Here is a 27,251-nt window from a genome sequence, read left to right on the forward strand (position 1 = left end):
GCACCTAACCTCATTCCCTTTCACGTCTGCGCGTGGTCCACTCCGCTGGCGCAGGCTGCCTACCCGCCCGGAGGTGGGTTGCGTCCTGGCTTCCGCATCCGGGTCATTCGGGCAGCTGCCTCCTTCCATCCAGAGTAGCCTTAGGGACACGACCTCAGGGGCACCAGCTATCAGTCTGCATCGGATGGCTGATTGCGACACAGGGGCGTTGAGTAAGGTTGTTGTGATCCAAATATTTTTCAAAATATTTTCGGGAACAAGAAAAGCTAGCACCCCAAGAGAGCAAGACAAGGGCGGGGGGAGAGGATGGAGGTCGAGTTCTCTGAAAGCGGTGGAGGTAAGTGATGCTGGGAGGGGAGGTTTTGATAAGGAGACAGTAGTTGTGGAGTGCTCTCAAAAGGGAAAGAAGACAAACCTCTGAGCCTGCAGAAGGAAAAGGTAAGGACAGTGAGAAGGCTGCTCCGCTTCTGCCCAGGGGCTGGTTTCCCTGACTACCGAATTCTCTCTTTTCTCCAGGTACCCAATCCTGACTCTGGTTCCCTTGTTTACACTTGATCCTTCTTCACAAAGGAGCTGGGATGGAGGGTCCCTCTCCTAGCAGCACGTCCCTAAGCTATAGGAAAAGTGCCAAGGAAGATGGGCTATTGAGAATACCCTGCATTTTTATTTTGCTTAATTGGATTAGTTTTACTCGCAGCCACCTGCAGAGCCTCTTTGATGTAGAGAAAAACATACCTAAGACTTTTCTCCAACTGAATTTCTTCAAGTCATCTATATATACTGACACAGAAAGACGTTCATGAAATATTAAGTGGAAAATAATAATAAACAAGTTGCAGAACAAAGTATATAATGTAATGCCCTCTTTGGGAGAATTTTTTTCTCTGCAGCTAGACTAATATCTGGAAAGAAGAATAATGATCAACTCGACTGCGTGGGAATGGAGAAGAACTTACACTTTTTATGTTATTCCCTTCCATATTGTTTAATTACTTTAACACTTTTAAAAAATATATCTGTGTAATAACTTTCAGTATATCTTCTGGACTTTCATTTCCTTCTCTCTAAAGGACTGAGGCTGAGCCACAAGGTCAATTAAAGCTATAAAAGTACAGGATTTGTCTATATCTGACTCTCTGCTAATCCCTGTGGACAAAACAAGGAATATAACGTACAACTGCAGCCCTCAGGGAGTCGAGAAAGAGGGAGGGATGGGGATGAGGGTGGGGTGGGGGGAGTGAGTGCTCCAGGCAGCATGAGAGAAGAAGTGCTCCAGCCCAGGGAAGGATATGAGGGGTTCAGGAGACAGTGTAGGGGCCCCTGCTTGGAGCACAGGGTAGCTCAGAGTGCCTAGAGCAAGATGACGTTGATGGGTGGCATGGGGCAAGCTGAAAGAAACCTTGACTGCCAGGCGTACACAGTTTAGTTTTATTTTGAAGGCAATTTGTGGCTGAGGAAGAGGACACTGAAGATTTTTTAAGGGTCAACAAAATAAAAGCCTTGTGCCTTTGTTCCCTTTCATCTTTCCTGTGGTTTTCTTGTTACCAGATGGGACCCTTCTCATACTGCCTTGGAATATTTACATTTCAGAGGAAACCAGTCAGATGGCCAGGCCTACAAGAAATGCACAGCACCATCCTTCTCTCCTGGCAGCGAAGTGCACAGTGCTGCCTCTTAGAAGGTCCACCGTAAAACGTAAGGATGCTCTGTGTAGGAAACAGTGCTGTGCCAAGGTGAAGACAATCTGTCTGCCTTTGTAACCACATTCATTGTCAGCTCCATGGAACTAATCCAACTGAGTAGGAAGGTATGAACTTACTTTCTCTCCTGAAGATTCATTCTACAGTAAAGGACGAATCCCTTCCCACTTGGAAGGTCTTTGTTTTCTACTCTCCCCAGCTTGAAATAAGTGCTTCTGAAAGTTAAAGTCATGGGCCAGAATGTGTTATAAACTACAGAAAGGCTTTGTAAATGTTAACACTTTGATTTCCTTAAATTTTATCTCACTTGGAATGATTCCCAGTATGAAAAAGATATCTAATTTAGATTAAAAAAATAAATTCTCATTGGATATAGAACTATGTTATCTATATACTCACACACATCAAATGATCAGTGTAAATTCCTACTGTCTTCAATTCCTCCTCTTATTCTCTCCTGAAGCCTGTTGAGACTTTTGCCTTGTCCATTCTTCTAGCACAGATCTTGTCAAGATCACCAATATCTCCCATGTAGCTAAATCTTTAAGTCATTTCTCAGACCTTATCTAAATTGACTTATCAACAGCATTCAACATATTTGAGTCCTTATCACTTCCTTGAACCCCCCCCCGCCCCCATTTGACTTTGAGGAGTCCATATTCTCTTGATTTTTTTCTCCCTCACCAGTCATTCTTTCTGTCTGCTTTGCTAGTTTCTCTTCACATCCCATACCTCCAGATGTTAAAATGCCCGGGGCTCAGAACTCTTTTTTCCCTGCTTCTAAATTCTCACTCTCTTGGTTATCTCATCCATTTCAGTACTTAAATACCATATTTATATATATATATATATACCACCCCAAGTCTATACCTCCTCTCTAAACCCCAGGGACAGATATCCAAACACCTCAACATCTCCACTTAGGCATCTCAAACAAACATGTCTCAACACGCTTCCAAATCTGCTCCTCTTGAACTTTTTCCGATTTCGGTAAAGGCCAACACCATCTTTCCAAGTGTTAAGCCAGAGCTTTGGAGTCAATCTGGATTCATGTTTTGTTACCCTCCTCATCCAATCCAATGGCAAATCCTATTGGCTCAAATTTGAGAACACACCCAAAGTCCCTGACTTCTCCCCAGCTGCACCACTATCATCTGATCTGAAACATCATCTCGTGTCAGATTACATCACTCCGTCCTCAAAACTCTCCAGTGGCTCCCCATTTCAGGTAATTTACAACTTCCAAGGCCAAAAAGGATCTTAAACCCTCAGCTCCCATTACTTTGCTGATCTCATTCTTTATTATTTACCCCCTTGCTAATTCCATCCCGTGTCCCACTGGCCTCTTTGTTGCTCTTCAAACCTCCAGGTATGCTCGTGTTTTGGGCTGTGTGTTTTTTCCTCTGTCTAGAATTCTTTTTTTCATCTCTACATGGCTTCTTTTCTCATTTGCTTTGAGTCTTTGCTCAAAGACTACCTCTGCAATAAAGCCTCCCCTGACTGTTCTATCTAAAGTTGCAACTCTTTCCGCTCTCTGTCACATGGCCTTATTTTATATTTCTTCATAGCACTGATTGTTATCTCACCTTATGTTTCTATTGATTTGTTTACAGTCTGTGCCCTCCACTAGAATATAAGTTCTATTAGGGCAAAACTTTGTCTTGTTCAGCCCAATGTTTAGAACAGAATCTTATACAAAGGAGGTGCTTGATAAATATCAAGTATGATTGCCACACAGGAATGCCATTTTCTGAAATGAAGATTAAATTGGGGTACTCATAAATGAGGTAAAACCCTCACACACATATATAGATATATATTTTGAATTCACAGGGAAAAGTTTGCTATGGAGTTGGAAATAAATGAATGAGTAACCTGTGTATTAGACACTGCAGAATAGAGAGATATTTACACAAATTATATTGAAAATTGGGAACCTAAAGAAGATTTTATAAATGTAATGAAGTTTTGAAAACTCAACACTTTTTATTAAAAATTAAAGAATTAAACATCCAAACCATGATCTGTAGTCATAAGAAAACAATGACAATAAAAATATAATACGCAAATGATTTATGATATTATGAAAATGTACCTCTTAATTGGTATAGAAATCCCATTCTAGTTCAGAATAACAACTCTATGGTTACTTCCTTTAGTATTAAATTCATACAATCTAGTAGTTTTCTATGGTATTTTACATGTTTTTATATTATTTTTAAATTCCTTCATTTCTTCTTTGGTTTTGGATAAACTGACATTTTAATTAATATAGTCACTAACCTTAGTTTAAAAATTGATCTCAGGAGTAATTTGATTTGCCTTTTTCACACTTTGTTAGGGAAATTCTAAGATGAGACTCATTTATCATAGTAGATTATTATGAAAACACTGCCCTACACCATCCTTGATTTAAGCATTATTTACTAAATCCTAAATTATTATCTGTATTATCTTTAATACAGGTGTTAAAATATATGCATGAGCAGGGTTTTTTTTTAAGTGAGTGGTAGAGCCAAATCTTTGTTATCTCTAAAATAGTACTTTATTTTCCAGTAGAAAATGTTTGTAAGGTATGAGTCTAGACCACTGTACTTCTATTTTTTAAAGTATTTTTGTTAATATATATAATAATAGATTCTTATTTGCAAAACTCTGAAGCCCGATAAAGTAAAGCTACCATGGAATCTATTCAGTTGTTTTCTATGAAAAAACAGTCTTGGATAGTCTACCTTAATGTTAGTTTAAGATGTATATCAGTCAGGTTCCCTTCTAAGAAGTCTGGGCTGATTAGGTAAGGAGTTGGATGGTTCCTGGAAATTGATATAAAATAGCCTGAATGGTTCTGAAAGAGCAGGGTGGATAGAAGGGGCACATTTAGCAGTAATTATGGACCAGATCGCTCCTGACTAGAGACCCTTAGGAACGGGGCCCCAGGCTGCTCACATGTCTAGAAATCCCTCATGTTTGCCAACAATGAAATTCAAACTGATATTTTCTCTTGAAAGTTTCTATAGCTAATGTTTGGGGATAGTTTAGAAAATTCTCAAAATGATTTGGTCTGCTTAGTGAAGGTAACTAAGCGTTAGGGATATTACCTGGAGTTACGGACCTGCGGCCATGCAGAAGGGGTGTAGATACAGTGACCGTCCTCATGTCCGCTCCCTAACTGGTTCCACTACCATGGAAAATGGAGCAGAGGATGGAAAGGAGAAATCATCTCTCAGAGGCAAGGCTCTCGGCTCATTTTTGTTTTGTCCACTCTGTGATAAAGGACAACACGAATTCCAGCCCCAATGTACTTTTTAATTTCCAGACATCTATTAGTTGGCAATAATCTTCTCTTCTTACGACCAGAATTATGTCTGAAAATGATCTATCATACATTTATATGGTTAAAGTCTCATTTTGGATTAATGAAAGTTAGCTTCACAGAATATAATTATCTGATGGAAAAGAAGAAATTATGGTCATTCGAGATCTGAGACTATCAAACTGAGTCTAAGGGTTTCGATCACTATAAAGGAAAACAACGGTAGGTAAGGGGGAAAGAGGAGCAAAAGATAAAGGACCCTAGAGGGTTGCCTTCAACTGATCATTGCTCCTGGGGCTTCTCTGTTCCATTTTCTGTATTAATGTCAGGTCAGGACACATGCTCTGAAGGAAAATAAGGCAGGGCTAGAGGACAGAGGGAGGGGAGAGATGCTGTTTAAACAGAAGGATCGGGGGGGAAGGCTTTTTGCAGAGGTGACATTTGAGCAGAGATCAGATTATAATGAAATAAGGAAGATGCTGCCGCGAAGCCTTCCCTCCAGTGGACGAGCACTTCCGTCGTAAACAATAAAGATGAAACCATATGCAATATATTTTAACTACATTTATACTCATTTATATTTTATTTTATTATATTTTAAATAGACTGCCTGAATTTGAGCATGAAAACTAGTAAAAGAAAATTGGCTTAAGACAGCCACTGACATTCCTCAAAGAGGTTCATGACTAAAGTGCTTTTTTAAAAAGGTATAAGCAAGTCAGCACGACTAGAACAATCTGAACACTAGTCAACCTGTCATATTGCACCAAAGATGACTTTGCTATTTTCTAAAGGAGGGAGTAATGTCTATTAGTGACTAGGACTTTGATGGAATTAATAATAGAATGAGACAAAAAACTGTCAAGACATAAAGTTACATACTCCTAGATAAAAGGGCATATTCCTAGATAATATACTTTCATATATTAAGTAGTGTGTGAATACACGCACTAAGCATGTGTGTGTCTGTGTATAATTAATAAAAGGATGAATTATAAACACATATTAGATTCTTCTGAGCAAAGCCTAAAGAACCTTTATTGGAATGCTTCCGATAATGAAGAAGGTTGCTGAGTTTGAGTTGTATTCTCTTTACAGCACAAAGTGTTCAAAATTAAGTTGTTTATTTGTTTGCATTTCTCTCAGGTAGTCTAACATCTCAGACTGTCAGACAGATACATAACAATACTTCTTCTATTTTTCAAGTGATAAATGGTGTACTGAGGCTTTGAATGCTCCAGCAGGTGTTGTAGCCCTGGTGAAGTCACATCAAGACGTCACTTGGAATCTCTTTCTGAAAGTCAAAGTTGTCCTCTGAAAAGATTTTGGTGGAAATTGTGAACCTGAAACACCAAGCAAAATTCTCATTAAAATGTTACAAATCCCAGGTCTCAAAAGGATCAAGTTAAATGTTCCATGCAGATGATATTTTTTAAAACGAAAAAAGAAAACTTAATGTCACTTGTACACAAATCAGGAAATAGTCATCTGGAAAAACTGCCATTTTGGGTGCTGAGAAGAAAGAGGGGTGCACCCCCTCCACTGGGCCTCGGTCCTGGCCGTGAGTTCCGCCAGAGAACTCTGTCAGCTACCTTAAGAAGTCCTTTCCACTGTTGGTCCCTCAGCTTCTCCTTTCTTTTTTCTTTTTTTTTTTCTGCTACAGAAATAATATTGATAAGTTAATAGCCCCTGCACTTTTGGACCTGGAAGCAAAGGTAAGCAAGAGACCACAAGCCTGCTTGTCAGAGAAAAAGAAAATAAATCTTTAGAAATACAGGAACATCTCTCTTATGTACCCTCAATCACTTCTATAGACATGAAAAAGGCCTCCAACCAGCAATAATGATAGTTGTCACAAAGTTATTGATAAGAGAATACAGTGACTTAGTATTTGGTGAAAAATTAAGAGTGCAGATTTTAAGCAAATTCAGAGCCCAGTTTCCTCTCCTAACCTCTCCTCCTGTGCGCCCAAAAAACTATTCAGCATCTCCACTTAGCACGCTGCGGTCAACATCTCCGAAACTGATTCATCAAAACTCCTTAGCACCACTGTCTACTGGCCATCCGCAGAATCATACTTATCAACCCTCACTGTTCTGTCTCTCACATGCCATGGCTGCCTTTTAGAGAAAGAACTATTGTCATTGAAAATGACAGCGAATACTCCTGGGGAATGCACAAGGCAAAAAGCAACAAAAAGACACAGCAGCTTAGAGCTATGAGCATAGGAAAAAAATCTCAAAAAAATAAAGAAATTTTGACATCACTATGCTATAGAACTATAGAAGGGCTGACATAAACAGTGATAAACCTGAGTTGTCCCAGTGCTTGAGTTATACTAGATTTATTTTAAAGTTATAATATATTAAGTATTTCCCTTAAAACAGCAAATTATCCTCTACATTTGAGATTATCTATAACACAAATGATTCATAATTTTTGAGCAAACAGTGTATGCTTGGCATCTAGCTAGGTCCTTTCCATACATTTTTCCAATAATTGTTTTCTCCATCTAGTCTGTTATAAAAGAACTGAGGCCTGGAGCAGTTGAGGCTCTCCTAAAGTGCTCAGCTAGTAGGTGCTCGAGTCAGGATGGAAACGAGGCATTTGATTCCAGAGTGGCACACCTCATGACGATGCTACATTGCCTCCTTGAACAAAAATGTTGGTAACGGTTTTGAAAATTAAAACATCATAGGCCTGAATTCAGTCTAGAAACTTCATTCTTTAAATGGCATACTACCTGAGAATAAGTATTTATCTGTAAAACTCTACATCATAAAATAACTAGAAGATTTGTATTAATTTCGCGAAGCATTTTTATAATGAGATCTTCAAAGAGAATCTAAAAATAGAGTTTCATTCAGAAGAAAAGCATGGAAACTCTACAGCAGAGAGAGGCATTGATTTCTCATAAGACTCATAAGACAGCATTTTCTTTTTTATGAGGGTGAGGCTCTAAATTATTAGGAACCTTTGGGCATTTTCTCCTTTAAGATTGTGCAAATTAATAAAAGGAAACCTCAGCCAAAGCTGGGGTCGGAAGGCCAGCAGTGGGAGCTCTCATGCCCTGCCCACCACTCACCTTCAATTACCCCACCGGGAAGACATCAGTAACTGACTGACCCCAACAGGAAGAGACTACCTTGCCCTCCCAAACAGGAAGCGCGGCTACACGCCTGCCCCAGCAGGAGGAAGGAAGACTTCCTTCTTGCCCAGCAACAAGCCCGACCAATGGAAAACTCGGCAGCTCAGCCAAAGACAAGCTATCATCACTTGAACTTTTACTTTCCTCCAATGAACTTTCCTTTTTTCCTTGCTGATGATCTCCTTTCCTTGTTCTGCCTTCCTTTTATAAAAGCCTTCCATGCCCTGCAACTCCTCAGAATATCTCTCTGTTTGCCACATGAGATGCTGCCCAATTGATTCACGAATCATTTACCAAAACCACTTCGACCTTCAGATTTACTCAGTTACTTTTTGTTTTTTAACCAACAGCAGAGAAGTGCTTGTCTTTGCAGTTTTGCTCTTTATGGAGATTCCTGAGATACAGCCATAGATGACAAACTCTTGGTCAAAACTGTCCTCTCAAGGTCGATAATCTCCAATTTCTCTTGCCAAAACTTGCAACTTCACGTATTACATCATTTTATTTGTATATGGAGAACACCGACCTGTCAAAAAACCTTGACCTGTCCATGTGTGACCAGCAAATTCCCTCAGTGTCAATGAACCTTTTCGAGGCGTATCTGACTGTTAGAAGAAAAATAAAATGAGGGATGAGTTTTATTGTTTCAAATATTTTTAAAAATGAAAGTTATGGTTAACAGAGAACCGACCCGAAATGTATGGGCTGTGCTGGGCTTGAAAACTGTTCCGTGGCCAGAGATCTTTCTTGAAGGGGTGATCGTTCTACACAGACAGGTACTGCGCTCAACACATGGTTTTGTGGATGCCTTCCTCTGAACTAAATGAAGGATGATATGCTCTTGTTTAAAATAAATGCAATCCTTAAAAAGACAAAAGAAAATCTATATATGCTTCAATCAGTCGCTCGTTTACCATTAATTCACTCGCTTATTTGAAAACTTTTATTTAGATATTGCTAAGTATAAGGTCCACTAAACACACATATCAATTTAATTATGTAATTGTAGTTTTTAACCCGGTAAAGTGGTAGGGCCTTAATAAGTAAATATGGATTAAAAACCTTAACCGCATAAAATTCTTAATATTAAACTATGATAGAAATGTTATTCTGCGTTTCTGAAGCATCTGACTTTTTTTTAATGTGATATTTGACTGCTTTTAGGATTCCACTCTAAGCCACAATATTCTAAAGTTAAATATTAAAGCTTTGCAACTCTTGCCTTCTGAGAATGAGTTTTACTGTTATATTCAAGGAGGCAGAAGGAATGCGAGAGAAAGCCCTGCCTCAGCTGGTTTTTCTCTCTCTAGGCTTTATGTTCTCACACTTGGGGATCTTCTGTGTTTTATAAAATAGACACAAGTTACTTGTATTGGAGTGAAGTGAGCAGTCATTATAAATCCGGGGCAAATCTGGTTAGGCTTTCTACCAGCAGCATACCTTCCCCAGACTTTCTGTGGTTGCTTGGCTGAGTTGAGCTTGGGTGAAGAAGACATTGCGCCTACATTCCAGTGAACATGGCAAAGATTAACTGTAAAAATGAGAGCTAAGAAAAATGGCAGGGTATGTTACTGTGTTCTTAATCGATGCCAGGCAATATTTAACGTCTATAAATTCATTTAATCCTTATAAAAATTCTTTGAGGTAGGAATCATTATTGCCCTTTTATAAGTGAGAAAATTCAGGCTCAGGGAGATTAATGGGAAGCAAATCATATAAAGAGTTTGTGTGGCAGGATTCAAACACAGATCTGCCTGTCCCCTGACGTAATCTTCATGCTATTTTCTTCACTACACCATCCTGACCATCAGATATTGCCTTGACACCTGGACTTTCTGATTTAGTTCGGGCTGTGTTTTTATTTCACAAAATATTGAATTAATCCTCCCACCTCCTATAAATTCTCACAAGCCAGTTACTTTCAAGAAACAGATCATGGAGACATTTTATGCTACCGTGTTCATGTGGAAGTGTCCAAATTATGTTTGTTTGTTTTCCAACAAGCAATGTAAATGGTGCACTTAAATATTAAGAAATCTGTCTTACAGAAACAGGGCGCGATCCGGAAACTGCCATATTCTGCTCCCCAGTTTCTGAGCCTATTGGTGGCAACCTGCTCCTTGAGGTCTGAACTGGTGGGGAGGCCGTGCGGTCCATGCCAGTTTGCCTGTAAACACAACAACATGACCTGAGTACCCAGGTACAGAGACGGACGGACCTTACCGCGAAGCTATTAATCACAACCTTCCTCCCAAAGGAAACGCCAAGTAGGATGAGCTGAGCTTCTGGAAGATGGGCAGGGGACTGAGTCCCAGCCGCAGTCACCTCTGTGTTTAGTAAAGACTGTGAGCCTGTATTTACTGAGTGCTCAGCTATGCTAGCCCCTGCGCAGAACACGGAAGTTTTTGAAGATCTAGTTCCTCTCCTTAAGAAGATTACAAAGTATTGAAAACAAATCAAGTAATTAGATTACAATGCAATGCAGTTGATATAATATAGTGCTACAGTGTCTGGTTCTGAATGCAAGCACTGTAGAAATTTAGGGAATAGAGCAATCAATGAAGGATAAAATTAATTCTCAATGTGCAGGGCCTAGATGAGGAAAACCACAAAAATTTATGTAAGGTCATAAAAGGCAAAATATGTTTTCTGATGGGAAAACTACGTTTTGTGAAAATGTCAATTATTCCTACCTTTTTAATAGATTTAATGCTATGAGGTCCAATGTGATATTTTTTTTAAAATTTGACAACCAGATTGTAAGATTTATTTGTCAACATGGGTGAGTAATTTCAACAAAGGAAGAGTAATGATGATAAAAGACCTTCCCTACCACATATTAACACTGAAAAATTAAATTGTCTAATTTGTGCACAAGAATAGAGATGGATATTCTAGAAACAGATTCTAATTCATTTATTTATTAATAATTAATTCATGAAAATTAAAATATGACAATTTTTGACTCATCAAGCTTTAAAATATACATACTAACTAAAGTTTACAGGCTGCAAGGAAAAAGTCTTGTGGATTGCTAGTGGGTCTATAAGTTGGTAGAACCATTCTTAGAAGAACTTGGGAAAAATATTTCAAGAGCCTTAAAAATATCCATAACCTTTGACCTGGTAGCTTTACTTCTAGGACTCACCGCTGGGAAACAGTTTAAAGACATCCTTACTAAAATTTATGTAAGCTAATGTTCACTGTACAATATAATAGTGAAAATATAGAAGAAATGAAAAATTTCAGTAATAGGGCAACACAGTAAATTATTATATACCCACATAATTATATTTTAGTCATTAAAATCATGCTTTCAAAAATATCTGATAACATGGAAAATATGAATAATGTTAAGTGAAGACTATATGAAAAGGAGCTACATTATAAAATAGTAAGATAATGTTAGTATTAGAAAAACGATAATGGAAAGAAAAGAAGAAATTTAATCATAGACAAAACTAGTAGTAAATTTATCAACAGTTGTCATTTTTATATTTCTATGTGTTGAGCATACAGGGGATCTTTGATTTCTACTTATATTTTTGGTACTGTCCTAATGGTCCCCGGTGAACTTGTAGTACTTTGATAATTAGAAAAAAATGGTATTTTAATCAAAAGGAAAGACAGAGCATGAACAAAATCACAGAAGTAAGACTATGCATCGCTGGTATGTTTGTGGGTCAGAGCGGAGATAATGCTGACCAGAAGCAAGGTGAGTGATGAGAAGTAACGGAAAGCAGGTGCCATAATCAAAGATGTGATGTTGCCCCCAAAGGGCAAATGTTGGCTCTTGGTGGGACAACAAAAATCTTATTCTTTTTATGTGTAAAACACAGATATTAAAAATAGTACAGGGACTTCCCTGGTGGCACAGTGGTTAAGAATCTGCCTGCCAATGCAGGGGACTCAGGTTCGAGCCCTGGTCCGGGAAGATCCCACATGCCGCGGAGCAGCTAAGCCCATGCGCCACAACTACTGAGCCTGCGCTCTAGAGCCCGCGAGCCACAACTACTGAAGCCCGCACGCCTAGAGCCTGTGCTCCTCAACAAGAGAAGCTACCGCAATGAGAAGCCTGTGCAATGCGAAGAAGAGTAGCCCCTGCTTGCCACAACTAGAGAAAGCCTGAGCGCAGCGACAAAGACCCAACACAGCCTAAATAAATAAATAAAATAAATTGATTAAAAAAAAAAAAAATAGTACAAAACTCTACACTATATTAAAATTTCACAGGTGGGGGAGGAATTAGGAAAGATACTCTAAAAGGGCTTCTTGGCATGGCAATAATTTTTAAAACGTTGAAAAACATGGATCTACAAATAGGGAGAGGCCAGGACAAGACAGGAAGGGAATGTACAGCTGGAGGTGTCTGAATTTATTTCAATAAAAAATAGAAAAGGATTTTGATGAAAGCCTGACAGTGGAGCCCGGGTGGGCTGGGAGGAAGAGGAGAGAGCCAGTAATGTGCTATTGACACGGCAGAGGATGACGAAGAGGGTCCCAGGTGGCCAAAGTGACATGGAGGAGGGAGTGAGATCTCGAAAGAATTAACAGAGCAGACTCAAATAAAGCTGGAAAGCGCACTTCCGACTAGTGAAAGAAACGCTGACTTATCATAAAGCTGTAAGGGGTGCTGTGGAATGCATCTCGAAGGAGTCCAGTCACTCGTTAAGCATTGGCAGCTGCTTACACATCCCCCCCGCACGGGGACCTAGATGCGGTCCCTGTAATAACTGCCTCCCGTGCTGCAGGAAGCCTGGTGGCCCGGTGGTCCAGGGGCTGGTCTCCAAAGCCAGGCAGCACTGTGGGGGAGTCCCAGCTCTGCCTCTCCCTCGTGGGATGATCTTTGGCCAGTTATTCAACTTCTTTCAGCCTCTGTTTCCTCATCTTAGATTTGGGATAATGTGAGTACCAACTCAAAGGTTTGTGGTAGGTCACAAATAAGACAATAAATGTGATTCATTTAGCTAGTGCTGGGAACATGAAAGCAGTCAACAAACACTGGCTGTTGTTAACATAAGTACTGCCTCACACTTGAGTGAGTGAGAAAACTGGAAAGCTCCTTCGTAATTCTACAATAAAGGAAGAGACAAATTCCTTTCTAATCAGGCAATGATTTGATGTTGATCCCTAAGGTCAAAAGCTTTTCTGAAATTCCCTACACAGAATGAAACTCGCCCTTCAAGATAAATAAAAACTAATGGGTATATGTCCCTTTTATTTTAACAGCATCTTATGTACATCAGTTTTTACACCTCACAATGAAAGTATTAATTATGTATATATAAAAGCATTAGCTAATGATTCGTTTTACAGACTCAGCCATTGAAACCCATCTAAGACCCTCTCCATCAAGAGTTTCATTGCGCTTAGCTGCCTGTGCTGTAGATATATGACTTGACTTTACATTCTAGTATCTAGCTAAGCATACTACTGGAGCAAATTCATGTTAAATATCCAAATAATGAACTACTTAGAAAACTGTCCACATAAGATTTGACAGGGGATGCTTTGTCCGGAATAAACCATAGACCCTAACTGACAAGCATCTCTGTCCTCCGTGACCTTTGTTTTACCACCAGAGAAACAAGACTTACAGTTTTGTTCCCCTAAGACCTTCATCACTGTACACACTGGGGATTTTTACTCTCTGTGATTCTGAGGTAAGAGAAGGCAGCCTCGTGTATGCCAGTGTTTTCTTTGCAGAAGTCTGTAGCCCGCGAGCATCCAAGATCCGTGCCAGCCGGTGGGGGGCCGAGGAAAGAGCACCGGCCCCTACACCCAGTGATTTGTCCTCTTGCTCACCCCTGGGGGAGGGAAGTCAAGTTCATTACTCAGATGTAAGCTCTACGCATTTGCCCATTACTAGACATTGTCTAGAACACGGCCCGGCACACAGAACTTAGTCCTATTTGTTGAATGAATGGACAGACCAGCATTTCCAGTTCAATTTTAGTTTCAGTGAAGGATCATCGACAGGGGGAAAAGATCTCATTGTTTTAGGTCTCTCATTGTTTGTAATCAAACCATATAGCCCACAAGATTAAGAATTCACAGCTACAGTCCCCTTTTCTTATCGGCCCTGACCTAGCAGGAATTGTTTTGTGGTTGTCATTAGAACAGGGTGTTTTCACTCTTACACATTTCTGTATGTGCTCAGACACACCTGGAGCATGGGATTAAATGCAGTTCTTATCATCTCGTCCTTTGTGGTCTTTAGTGGTTGAGTGTGTCCAGCGCAGGGAAGAGGCTGGGTGATTATTTTTTATACGTACTGTGTTCTATCTGCAGAATAGGTAGGTCTCTGCTGAAGTGGTTTTGCTTGAATTGTCATCACACCATTCAAGTCACTATAAAAATTATTGGAGAAGCGGTGAATCTGAGGAAAGTGAAAACAATAAAAATTAAACAGCATCCAGAGCCATTGCAATTACTGATGCCTGTCAGGAACCCGCAGGAAACAAAGGGCAGCCTCAAACTGGCTAATTTGAGGTGCATTTAATAAAGGGACTATACTTTCTAAAGACATGTGAAGAGAAATGAGTAAGGAATGACCAATTCCCCAAGGCTTGTTAACAGTAGGGACACATTACCACACCTAGGCTCGGAGCAGCAAGAAGTGAGGGAGAGGTTTCTGCAATCTGGACAGGGTAGCTGATGGAGAAATGCCACCAACCCACTGTGAGCCGGTAGAAGGGCCAGGAGGAAACAAGCCAGGCCTCATTCTCCTCCATGCTCTGAGCTCCCAAAAGCTGCAGGGCAGGGAACCCTCTGTTCATTTGCTGTATGTTCACCTTCACCAGGGTGAAGAGGGTAGACAGAGAGTCTGGAGAAGCAAAGAAAAGGTGTCCCAGCTCCCACTGGTCAGCTTGCCTGGCACCTCTCCTCCGACCCAACCCTTCACAGCTCACCCCAGTGAGCTTCCCGGACCAGCTCCAGAGCCTGGGAAAACCTGAGACCAGAGTCTGAAAGGCTTGCATTTGAATCCCAGTTCTCAGTGGCCCCTGCTTGGTCATCTTGGAAAGATTTTTAACTTCCTAATCTTTACTCTGGGGATAATGATTCCTACTTCATAGAGTTATTAGGAGAATTCAATTTGATAACCTTGGTGAAAGCATGAAGTAAGGGCTAAATAATTATTAATTTCCAATTCCATCCCGTAATATGACCAACTAGGATTTAAAATAATATATAGCTTCAGGCAAACAGGATTTCTGAAACTAGAATTATAGTTCGAGAAAAATGTGGCAACCCTAATCACATTTTCCTCATATTGAATATATATAAAAGTAAATGTTAGAGGAATAAATTAAGACCTATTGTGATAATCACTAAAATGCTTTGACTCTTTCAAAATAAACTCTACTAGTATTTTATTTTTACTTTAAACTTTGTTGCCCATTCACTTTCCTTTAACTTTTATCCAAATGCAAACAACAAAATAGCCGTAAAAAGCATTTTGAAAAACCATAAAAAACTGTAAACACAACAAAATATCTATTAAAAAAAATCCTTAGATTTTAAAATCTCCGTATTTCTCAAGTGTATTTATATTGCCTGATAGTTAAAGTTCTCCTCTATGTTGTCATCAACTGTTCCTTTATATGCGATTCATACTTCATATTTTAATATGAAAAGTGGGCAATACTGTTGAGTCTGTCAGAGCACTTTAAAGAGACCAAAAAAGTTCATTAAACTGGTAGCAATTCCAAAAGTTTCTTTTGAACAGCACGAACAAAGACTAATTGTAAAGCCCTTAAACTGGAGGGTAAAACAATCCTATTAGATATTTCTGTTTTAATCCACTGCTCCGTGAACCTCGGGCCCTATTGCTCCTATGCTGGGTGCATATTTTTGTCTCTGCCTTGTCACCCTCTCTTTTCTTTTTCAGCTTAATAAATCTTGCCTGTCATTTAGGATTTAGTTCATGTATTACTCTACTTTATGAAGGGTATGCTATTTTCCCTCTGAACCCCACAGCATTTATAAGCTAAAAGACATCTAATTACAATATATAATATAATAAAATATATGATCTATAATTAGCATCCGATTATAATAATCAAAGCTAACACTTAGTCTGCTCTGTGCCACACACTGTACTAAATGTCTTATCTCCTTTAATTCTCACGGCTTCCTATTTCATAGATCCCGTAGATAATGGAACAGGCTTTGAAAGAAAGGGGCAGATTCAAGATCACAGAGTCAATAGCTTGTGACATTGGACTCCAAAGTTGTAGTCTATATCCAAAGCTCAAACTCTCATCCACTCTAAACATATCTTCTAGGTTGCCTCTTTGTAGGGGTGTGTGTGTGTGTGTGTGTGTGTGTGTGTGTGTGTGTGTGTGTGTGTGTGTGTGTGTGTGTGTGTAGTATTGTTTGGTATGGCTTGACTCCCTCCAACTAACTTGTACGGACCAGGAATCCTGTCTTATCTTTTTTCTGCTTCCCCACAGCAGACGGGCTGTGCAAACATAAAGTCCAAACTCCTTCGCACTCCTGAAGGTCTCCCATAAGCAAGCTCATCCTTTCCAGCCTCACCTTCCGCTAGATCTGTTTTTTTCTTTTTAATTATTTTATTTATTTATGTTTGGCTGCATTGGGTGTTTGTTGCTGCGCACAGGCTTTCTCTAGTTGCGGCAAGCGGGGCTACTCTTCGTTGCGGTGCACGGGCTTCTCATTGTGGTGGCTTCCCTTGTTGCGGAGCACGGGCTCTAGGAGCACGGGCTTCAGTAGTTGTGGCGCACGAGCTTAGTTGCTCTGTGGTGTGTGGCATCTTCCTGGACCAGGGCTCGAACCTGTGTCCCCTGCATTGGCAGGTGGATTCTTAACCACAGCGCCACCAGGGAAGCCCCTCCACTAGATCTTTGAATAGGGACACAATTCACGAAAAATTTATTGAGTTCCCAGTATATGCCTGTGTTAGGAGCTCTCACATATTTATATGACTTTATCCTCACAACAATCCCTTGCACAACATATTATTACCCTCGTTCTATAGATAAAGAAACTGAAGTTTAGAAAAGTTAAACAACATGTCCAAGATAATTCCCCTCATAGGTCTCTTGATTCCAAACGCCCTGGTCTTGCCACAGTGGCTCTGCTTGTCCCAGCATCCCATCCTCTAAGCCTCAGTCCAATCACTGCTCCCCTCCCTCACTCCTCCATGTGGGTCTGAATTGACCCACTCAGAATTCCTATCCAGGAAAGCCTACTCATTTCTTCATGTTTCTGTTCAAATTTCACCTCCAACCAAAAAGAGAAAGCCTCACTCCAGGCAGAATAAATCATTTTCTCCCTGCTTCTCCTACAACTCTTTTTTGCACAATGCTCACAGAAGACTTTGCATCTGACCTGTATCATACTCTTCACTTTACTAGGTCAGGGAATATGCTGTGTTCATCTCTACATCTCCTTAAAACACCTAATACAGTTCACTTAATACAAACTCAATTAATGTTGAATGAACCTAACGTATACTCATTGATCGAGTCTTTTATCACTTTGGTGGGAGGACAGGAGAACATCTGTAACCTTCAAATTGGCTAGAACTATTGGGGGAAAGCATTTTTTTTCTTTAAAAATACGGAAACAGCTCTACAGTTCAAAGCAGGTGGAAAGTCTCAAATCTGAGTGTCCCTACTCTATCAGAGAATCTGGCGATTCTATTCAACTCCATGAAATAATTATTTTTAAATTTTAGTCTTATTGGCCAACAGACCCAAATATCTTGATAATAGAATTTAATAGAATGGCACTCTTGACAAACTGAGGCCAGAGATATAAAGATTGAAGGAAAGAGAGAGAGAGTGGAAAAGCATCTACCTGAGGTGGGTTAAGACGAGAAGCCAGGATTACACTTCGAGTTTCAGAACTTCTGGACGGGGGAACACTGGACACATCAGCATTAATACAGGAAATGACCAGAGGTGGAGATTTATTCTCAGCTACTTTCAATTTTTCTTTCTGTTTTTTTCCTTCTGTGCCAAAGAAAAATCAATATTATTAAGAAAAATACTATCAAATACATGTACTTAAAATCCCCTGTTCAAAGAGAATATTTGTTCTTGAGATACCATGAGTCTGCTGTGGCTACTGAACCTTCCTGTAGAGAGGACAGACCCCACAGAGCAATGGGCTGACGCTTTTCCAAGAGCATCTAATGAAATGACTATCATTTCAGTGGTATGTAGAAAAATCGGGATTATACACTGGGGCAAGAAGGATTCTTGGTATTTTATAATATCCCAATTAATCCCTTTGATTGGAAAAAGTAACATTTAATTAAGTAAATTTAATTAAGTAAAATTTAATTATTAATATTTAATGATTATTTCCCTATTATACAAATTGGTTAATACTAGTCACTATTGTCCACCACTGACATTTCCATAATTTGTTTCTGCTCAGTTTCAAGTAGTTTAGAGAACATTTTATACAGGTAAATGAAGTGATTAATAAATTAGCTTTGTTTACATTTTATTTTATAAATAATGTCATCTATAATTAAAAAACGATATCCCATTATTAGAGATTAGTTAGGTAATTTTTTAAACCAGAACTTAAAAAGTGACTTGTAGCTTCTTTCTTGTGTGTTTCTGTGTTTTTTTCAGAAATGCCTCTATCTTATTTTTATAGCTCAAAGAACGAGAATGTCCTTTTTGAAGTGATTAAAGCTCACTTGTGAATAAAGGCAGAAAACCCAACTTCCCTTCTCACCCCAGTCAGGTCCTAGATTTGGCCAAACTGGTGGGGCAGAAAGCTGAGGACAGGAGTTAGTTTTTCTTTTCATTAGGTCAACTTCTACCAATTAGGTACCTGTGAGTGTAATTTCCCAGTTTTTTCTAATCAGCTTTTCCAGTATTTCCACCACAGCTGTCCAGACGTGATCAAACACTTCTGCAGCCACCGCGTCTCTGACACAGTCATGCGGGGATACAGGAGGAAGTCCGTGCTTATGCCACGTCCCGTGATGATGAGCTGGGTTTTGTTCAAGACAGTCCTCGTCACTAAGGACAAAACCCATTCTCATTACTAAAGTATCAAAGGTTGAAGTTCAAATAATGCCACCTATCTATCCAACATGCACACATATATATACATCGTACATATATAAATAAACCCAACATTCTTTGTTAAACAGCACTTTGCTATGTTTTAATGTAACAGCTTTCAATCAGGAGGCAAATGTTTATTAGGCAATACTGATAGCTTTTGTCTAAGAACCAAATAGGCATTTAGTGTAGAGACTGGACTTTCCCCTTTGCCCCCCTGGGTGGCCGGGTATAGGGCACCTGGAGCCCCGGGGGACAAAGGCCACTAGTTGCCTTTCCACTTTCGACAACATGCTGAACACAATTCTTGTTTTCTGTCTGAGCCACGTTGTCAGTAAGAAAGGGAAACGCTGCTCTAGCATATCCACATCCTGCCAGGAATCTAAAAGCTTTGGGGAGCACGTTACTCTCAAAAGGATGGAAAAATCTTTTGGATAAGTGAAAAATGCACAAAACACTAAATGAGCATATAATCAAACTACATGCCCAATAAATATTATTGTACTAAGTCAATGTCAAATAAAATTCTATTTACTCTTCTTTTCTGTCAAAAGCGAAATACTCTTCAATCTTTCCATCCACATCATAAACCTCTTCTTCCAGGGATGAACATGCCGTGAGGTCCGCAACCCCTGTGCCAACAGGACCTGGCAGGGTGAGGGCTGAGAGTGCGGCCGGGACTATTTGAGAGCCGGAGATGCACAGCCTATGGGGAAAATAAGATTCTTTGTGAGGGTTTGCAGAACGTCAACAATACAATGTCTACATGATCATGGTGGGTCTTTAAATTATCCATAAAGCCACAGAATCACAAATTTTAAAAATCACTAAATATTGCATTTGACAAAAGTCATACACTTAAAAGCAACATTTTGGCTCAGACATCATTCACATTTTTAAGGGCTTCTTAAAAGTCTAAATTATTCTACAAGTTTGTATCCTCTTTGCTGTAATGAAGGGATATCATGGCACAGTCCCGAATATGTGTGAATGGCATAGAGGGATTTACCAAAATCTGTTAGTGAGCAAAAGAAAACGGAAGAGAGCTTTATTTATTCTGCTACTGCCCTGTGGCTTAGGATCCATCACAATAAAGCAGTTTTTGATTTTGCATCTAGGCTGCCTTTCAGAGTCTTTGAAACAGTTTAAAAGTTAACTCCCTTGATATTTGTATTACACACACACATACCATCACCATCATCAATTTTAAATCAGAAGCATCTTGGGGAAAAATAAAATGCTCTGTACCTGCCCTTCATTGAAATCTAAACTTCCAAATTGTTGGAGCCAAGGCTCATGGCTCAGATAGACATGAAAAAGTGTAACTAAAATGTAATTTAAAATACTTTTCAAAAGTAACTTCTAGCAACATACTCTCTGATGTTGCTGCTGGGTTCACAGTCGTCAAAGAAGGGTCTGTGGGCGGCAGAAGCAGGTTTGCTGCCCTGGAAATGCCGGACCCCTTCATCAGTGGGCAGGATGAGCTGTCTTCCTAATACTCTGCAAGTGAAAAAAAGGAAACTAATATTTTTGATTGAAAAGGGAAAGATGTTTTACAATTTTAAAAGTTGGGTAATGGACTTCCCTATAGCATTTTGAAGGAGCATGTATGAAGTGATAAGGTAGATATTAGTACATGAGCAGTGTAACGGGATCACAGGAAAACCACAGGCTTTGAGGGAAGAGGACAGACAGTTCTTGCCATTGATGAAGGGACTTGAGGCAAAGTTTTCAGGCTCCCTGAGCCACTGATTTCATCAGTTCGATTTTGTATGCAAAGTACAATAATAGTGCCCTTGTAGGACTAACGAGTGGCTGATAGATAATGTAATCAGATTCAGGCAACTAGGGTAATGCTGGGCACACAGAAGCTCTCTATAAATGTTAACTGATATATGCATAATGCAGAAAAATACGTAAATATGTACCCTAGGCTTACCGTCCTTTTCATCTTTTCTTTTTTCTACCCTCTCCTCCTTCATTTTTATCTTAAGTATGTAAGACAACACTGAAAGAAACAGATCTGAGCTCCTGGATTTTAGGCAAGTGATCATGATGCCTAGAAAAGTCCGCATCCATCATTAATATCTAGTGGACACTAAGGCAGGGGCTTACAAAGGACTGGAGAGGAAAAATAAAAACCTATTTAGTCAAGATTTTTAAAAAGTTACTTAGTTGAGGTAACCAGAAGACCTACCAACATTTGTATGAGTGTTCTAATTTATTCTCCCCAGATATAATATAGAGGAACTTCAGATAACTGACATGGATTATTTTTTTTCCCTCTAAGTAGGTTTGGCTGAGTAACTGAAGGAAGAAGATCTTCCCTTTATACTCAATCTACATCTTTCATCTTTGATATAAAAAAATAGATGATCCTTCCTACATAAGGAATCTAGGTGAGATGATCAGATTCATCTATCCAATCACTCAGCAAATAATCACTCCGTTCACCTCCCCCGCCCAACCCTGCCCTGTGCACTGCTCTCAAGGGCAGATACATGTTGCTCACAGACTAGTGAGTGTGAAGGATAACTCCTGCCCTTCTTCCATTCTCGCATTTGTGATGCATGCAATGCCGTTCTGGGGATGAGCTACGTTTGCTTCTCACAAATTAAAATGCACTTGAGTATTGGAATGTCTCCAGATTTCCTCAGACACCATTGCAAAGGATGTGATTCCTCAGTAAAGGACATGTGTTCCAGATACATATTTTGACATGTGCTTTTACTCAAAATATACCCAATTTATTGAACAGGTCAAGAGTGAGCAAACACATTCTGGAGAATTACTATGAACAACCTGCTTACCTCAGATGGAGGGACCTTCTTGCCCACTCACTGCATTCAGCCCGTAGATTCTGGGTCTGAGGGCTTACTTTCCCTTCAAATAACATTTCCTCGACCTCCCAGAATAACTGCTGTACTTTCTGTGCATTGGCTTTGTCAAACTCCTAAAATAGAAATGCACATTTAGTTACAAGACTAAAAGTTGTAAATACGGGCTTCAGAATCAATGATACTTACAAATTTATATAGGAGGGAGCCCTCCCGGACATACCAGGGCTCCAAGTTTTACTCTTCTGAAAAATTACATCCCACTTTGAGACTCAAGTTTCCTTGACTGTTAAATAGAGATAATTTCTACTACTAGAAGTTCTCATAACTAGAGTTATGAGACTTATTCAAGATTGTACATAGACATAGTTTCAGGTATGAACATACATATTGACACAGACATTGATAATGACAGACACACACACACACCATAAATCTAAGCACTTACACGTGCACACATACGTGTACACAGACATGTGTCCCTCATGTAGCTGGGCATGAGACACCTAAGTACATCTGCAAATTACAAACTATTTTTTTTCTAATGAAAAGGAAAATTATTTCATAGAAAGGGCCATTCACTTTCTTTTAATCAAGGAAACAGAAAAAGAAACCCACCTTAGGTATCCTAAGAGATGTGGTTATTAGGGCAGGGCCAGAGCATTCATTTTTCTTGTGTGGCCTTAAGAGGTTCTTGGGCTATGGCCACAGTGAACTGTCAGTGAGAAAACCCTCCAGCCTTTCTGTATATTCTCCATGATGGAGAAGTAACAGACCTATTGCCTCCACAGCTGGTGAGGAAAAAATGAACATAACCACAACTGGAAGAGCCAACACTGTACCAGGGGCTGCAGGGCGAAAGCCCTGTTCAGTTTTCTCCCCGGGGGTTGGGGGGTGGCAGGTGAACCTGAAATCTAACCCACAACTCAGAGCGACCAAGTGCGTACTCGGCCTGACATACCTGATGCAAAATGGTCAATTTAGGTTGATTTTCACAGACTTTTCATAGATTTTCACAGCAAAAATTCGATATTTTCCATGCTACTTCTTCCCCCCAACTGATAACAAACTAGATTCCCAGACTGCGGGGGAGTTGAATTACCCCTTTTAAAATGAAAATAAGGAGAAAACTCAGAAGAATATTTGCCTCCTACGAGGGGACTGGGTGCCTGGAGCGTGCAAGAGGGCTTATTTTCATTTTTCTGTCTTTTGTATTTTGTTGCTTTTGCAAATATTACCTATCAAAAAGTAAATGAATGTTTTTAGATTCAAAGCAAAATTTACTGTCTAGGGGCTGGAGTAAATTCTATACATGGAAGGCATAAGACTCTCTATGGATAATTACCTGAAAATCTGTACCAAAGGAATCCCAGAATTTGGACCGTATTGCTTCCTAAAGCCGGTCCTCAGCCGTGTTCCCGTCGGTACACTTTTGACCAAAGAGCCAGGGCGGCAGGGCGCGGGCGTGAGGGTGCGGGCCGTTCATCCCAAGTGACAGAGTCCCATCCTGTCTGAAAGGGCCTGACTCACAGCTGGCCCCCCTTCAGTCTCCCCCGCCCAACACGGCCCCCTCCCTCTGGCCCCTTGCACAATCGCTGCTACAAAACCATCCCTGGGAGCAGAACCCCGCGCGCCGTGCGGGCGAGAGCGGCCTTTAGAGAAGGCGATGAAAACCAGAACACAAACAAGAAAGGAGCAGGAGTTAGAACATCCAAGGAGCTCTCCTGGGGACTCTTCCACAGCCACAGGCGCCTCACCAAAGCCTGTGTCCGGGAATTCTCAGGCACTCTTGAGGGGATCAGAGGTCGGCCAGCGCGCAATCAGAGATCTGAACGTAAGCCTGGGCTGCAGACTTCAAGTCCCACCCAGCGGAGTCACCCTAAAGGGTTACGGTTAACATCTTCCAGCTAGCGTTAGAAGTAAAATATCTGACCTAGAATATTCTAGAATATTCAGGGGAAATTCCCTAATCACGGTGATTCTTCTTCTTTACAGCTTTTATTTTCCCCCAATTTTTCTCTTACTCAAGCTCCTGATTGTCAGAGTCTCTCCTGAATTTCCAGCCATACATATTATGCAAGAAATCATATATAACAACCTGAGGGGGAGGGTTGGGAGGTGGACAAAACAAAACTAACCACATCTAAGACTCTGGATTATGCGATTATGGGCAATTTTTATTCTTCCTTAGAGTTTCTGTATTTTCAGTTTTCATGTGTGACATGTAAGTGCTTTTATATTTATGTATATGTATGTGTGGACTAGGTAATGCTTTTAAAATTGGTAAAAAGATTTTTTTTTTAAATAAGAAAGCAAGTCATCATTATAAGTTGTAACCATGGGATTATCCAAAATTTTGTGAGACATACGTCATCTCTCCAAGAGTAAATGGAGCTCCTCTCGGTTGATAAGCCTGTGGTTGAACTCTGTGTCCCAGACCCAGACCAGGAGTTGGGAGCTTCTGTGGGCGTGGGGCTTCCACTTGATGAAAATGATGACGCGGATTCACTGTAGGAAGAATTGTAACATAAATAACATTTACTGAGAAGAGGTCATACTGGGAAGTGGCTTGACCTTGTGCCTACTTCCTCTTTCTTTATTTTAATATATTGGTTAATTTTCACAGTACACTGACTTTAAAAGACTTATGCAGTGCAACATTTCAGTTGGCTAAAAATAAAACTGCTTCTTTTACTTGTGGAAATTCATGGCCCATCAGTGACTTTGTTTCCCATATTCATTATGGGCACATTTTCATTTTGCAATCAGACACATTTAACAGACTAATTCTTACCAGGTATATTTATCAATGGCTTTCTGTACATTTCTTGTAAAATGTGTAGGTAAAGGATCTTTGCTTTTCACAGCAAAACTCTGCTTTCCAGATCCTTCTGGCAGCCCTCTTCTGAAAAAATAAAATAAAATATGAAAAGTATCCGTAATGTAATAATATAAGTGTATTCATTAAGACATTTAAAATTTCCTTTTGTAGAAAGTTGTCCCTCTCCACCTACCACGTCCCCCTAAACACACACGTGTGTACACACACACACCCCACACACACCTCAAGACACTGAGCCTAGTTCCCTACCATTTTTATTTTTCTTAGAATCAAGGTTGTTATTAACCTACATGAACTGTTATGTAAACTGGGAAAAAAACAACTTCTTGTGACTCAGCCAGACTGGTAAAAGTTGCTCCAAACCTAGGTGGATACAGACTCACTCCAAAACTCGGCAACGGAAACATGAGCTAGATTTCAGGTCCCTTGTATCCCTAGACCAGGTGCCCTGGAGCTTGCAAAAGCCAACCGGCCTTGCACGAAAAAAACTCGATAATTCTTTATTAATTCTGAAATATATCAAATTCTTTTGAATCACTAAACACAAAGAAATAAAAGAAATGACTGAAACACACAAACAATAACTCACTTTAGTTTGGCATTGTAGCTTGGGTTTGTAGCCTGATTTGTAGAGAGTTTTAAAATATTAAGAGTAATGGAAAACTAAAACAGAAGAAATCTCTCAATTTTAAATAAGGCATTAAACCTGGCTGGTAGAGCCCAGTTAGTGTTAATCATTAAAATGTCCTTTCATTGAACCTCTTAAAACATTTACTTCCCTCTAGTCAAATACCTTCCTAACGTTTTACAGTAAACAACTTCTGTTCTTTTATAGAAATAATATTTTCCCATACAAATAACTTATATTTTATATTAACTTAAGATATGATAGTCATTTGGGGGAAAAAAGTCAACTTTCAATATTTCTAACAGGGACACCACTCATTTAAAAAGTTTGCTTTTGGGCTTCCCTGGTGGCGCAGTGGTTGAGAATCTGCCTGCCAATGCAGGGGACACGGGTTCGAGCCCTGGTCTGGGAAGATCCCACATGCCACGGAGCAACTAGGCCCGTAAGCCACAACCACTGAGCCTGCGCGTCTGGAGCCGGTGCTCCGCAACAAGAGAGGCCGCGACGGTGAGAGGCCCGCGCACCGCGATGAAGAGTGGCCCCCACTTGCCGCAACTGGAGAAAGCCCTGGCACAGAAACGAAGACCCAACACAGCCAAAAATAAATAATAAATAAATAATAAATAAATTAAAAAAAAAAAAACTGATGAAAATTTATTAAAAAAAAAAGTTTGCTTTTGCTTTCAATTAAATGGTACCTAATTTTCATCATTTATATTTCTGTATGTAAATAGAGTTTTAAAAAAATATTAATCAGAGAATCAGTTCTGTCCTTAGTTGTATACCTACAGTACTCTACAAAAAAGAGAATTTTTAAAACAAATTAATTACTATAAACAGAGGTGAGCGATCATATAGATGTCTTTACAAGAGAGAATAACAGAATTATAGGATTTGTTTTAGGGTAGACTGAAGTGCAACCACCAAACTATATTGCACTAATTTGTTGGTGCATCAAAGTTAAATTAAAGCTCAGTCTCAATCTCCCCGAGTCACTCCATTCCAGTTGTCAAGGAAATTAGTAGATTATCTACTTTTACTTTTTAAAAGTTGCCTCTTGATAGCCCACAAACCTCTGCCACTTTGCCCTATAGAAATTCAATTATTAGGGACTTCCCTGGTGGCGCGGTGGTTAAGAATCCACCTGCCAGTACAGGGGACACGGGTGCGAGCCCTGGTCCGGGAATAGCCCACATGCCGCGGAGCAACTAAGCCCGTGAGCCACAACTACTGAGCCCGCGAGCCACAACTACTGAAGCCCACGTGCCTAGAGCCCGCGCTCCGCAACAAGAGAAGCCACCGCCGTGAGAAGCTCGCACACTGCACAGCCCCGAAGCAACTACAGAAAGCCTGAGCAGCAATGAAGACCCAACGCATCCAAAAATAAACAGATAAATAAATTTATTTTAAAAAATGAAATTCAATTATTAAACAGTGATGGCAGCTTTCAAAATTTATATTTCTGCTTAAAAAGATTGTCTGAAATGAGTATTGCATTCTGAATGGGTTAGAACGCAGGATGGTAAGCCCTGACTTATACAAGCTCATTCTAGAAGCAACCGAGGCTCCCGGCTCTTGGGACTGAAGAGAAGTCATCTCAGACGCCACGAACGCTTGTCAGACCAAGTGAGCATCTTGGCTCCGGAGGGCCTGATGGCGTCAGCACGAGATTTCAGGAATGGACGCAGGGAAACAGACCAGATGGATTCTGACTTTGCAAGCAGGAAAC

The 27,251-nt window shown here is 40.0% G+C and overlaps 2 protein-coding genes across 17 annotated transcripts in view; one reads left to right on the forward strand and one right to left on the reverse strand.

Annotated features, from left to right (window-relative positions):
- The window catches only part of LOC309619760 (uncharacterized protein), a 140,456-nt gene that overhangs the window by 101,740 nt on the left and 11,465 nt on the right, over positions 1–27,251 (forward strand). For 2 of the 8 annotated variants that reach the window (XM_082375424.1, XM_082375427.1), the window contains one exon: positions 1,549–2,078. The exons of 1 other annotated variant lie outside the window; for it this stretch is intronic. The gene's annotated coding sequence lies outside the window, so the exon portion shown is untranslated. Of the gene's footprint in view, positions 1–172; positions 338–516; positions 1,113–1,548; positions 2,079–27,251 lie in introns of those variants that run through there. 5 more of the 8 variants (XM_082375431.1, XM_082375434.1, XR_014239184.1 and 2 more) reach the window with 4 other exon arrangements.
- The window catches only part of FAM149A (family with sequence similarity 149 member A), a 38,424-nt gene continuing 17,293 nt past the window's right edge, over positions 6,121–27,251 (reverse strand). For 3 of the 9 annotated variants that reach the window (XM_082375212.1, XM_082375215.1, XM_082375220.1), the window contains 13 exons: positions 24,847–24,957; positions 24,422–24,560; positions 22,026–22,168; positions 20,590–20,715; positions 19,751–19,921; positions 18,980–19,170; positions 17,987–18,141; positions 14,437–14,540; positions 13,759–13,968; positions 10,208–10,328; positions 8,853–9,044; positions 8,688–8,766; positions 6,121–6,356 (listed from right to left, as the gene is read on the reverse strand). In XM_082375212.1, coding sequence (XP_082231338.1) covers positions 6,283–6,356; positions 8,688–8,766; positions 8,853–9,044; positions 10,208–10,328; positions 13,759–13,968; positions 14,437–14,540; positions 17,987–18,141; positions 18,980–19,170; positions 19,751–19,921; positions 20,590–20,715; positions 22,026–22,168; positions 24,422–24,560; positions 24,847–24,957 — 1,816 coding nt within the window. In that variant the 3' untranslated portion in view covers positions 6,121–6,282. Of the gene's footprint in view, positions 6,357–8,687; positions 8,767–8,852; positions 9,045–9,595; positions 9,708–10,207; positions 10,329–13,758; positions 13,969–14,436; positions 14,541–17,986; positions 18,142–18,979; positions 19,171–19,750; positions 19,922–20,589; positions 20,716–22,025; positions 22,169–24,421; positions 24,561–24,846; positions 24,958–27,251 lie in introns of those variants that run through there. The other 6 variants (XM_082375213.1, XM_082375214.1, XM_082375216.1 and 3 more) reach the window with 6 other exon arrangements.

This window comes from Balaenoptera borealis, assembly GCF_965194805.1.
Source record: "Balaenoptera borealis genome assembly, chromosome: 21".
NCBI classification, from domain to species: Eukaryota; Metazoa; Chordata; class Mammalia; order Artiodactyla; family Balaenopteridae; genus Balaenoptera; species Balaenoptera borealis.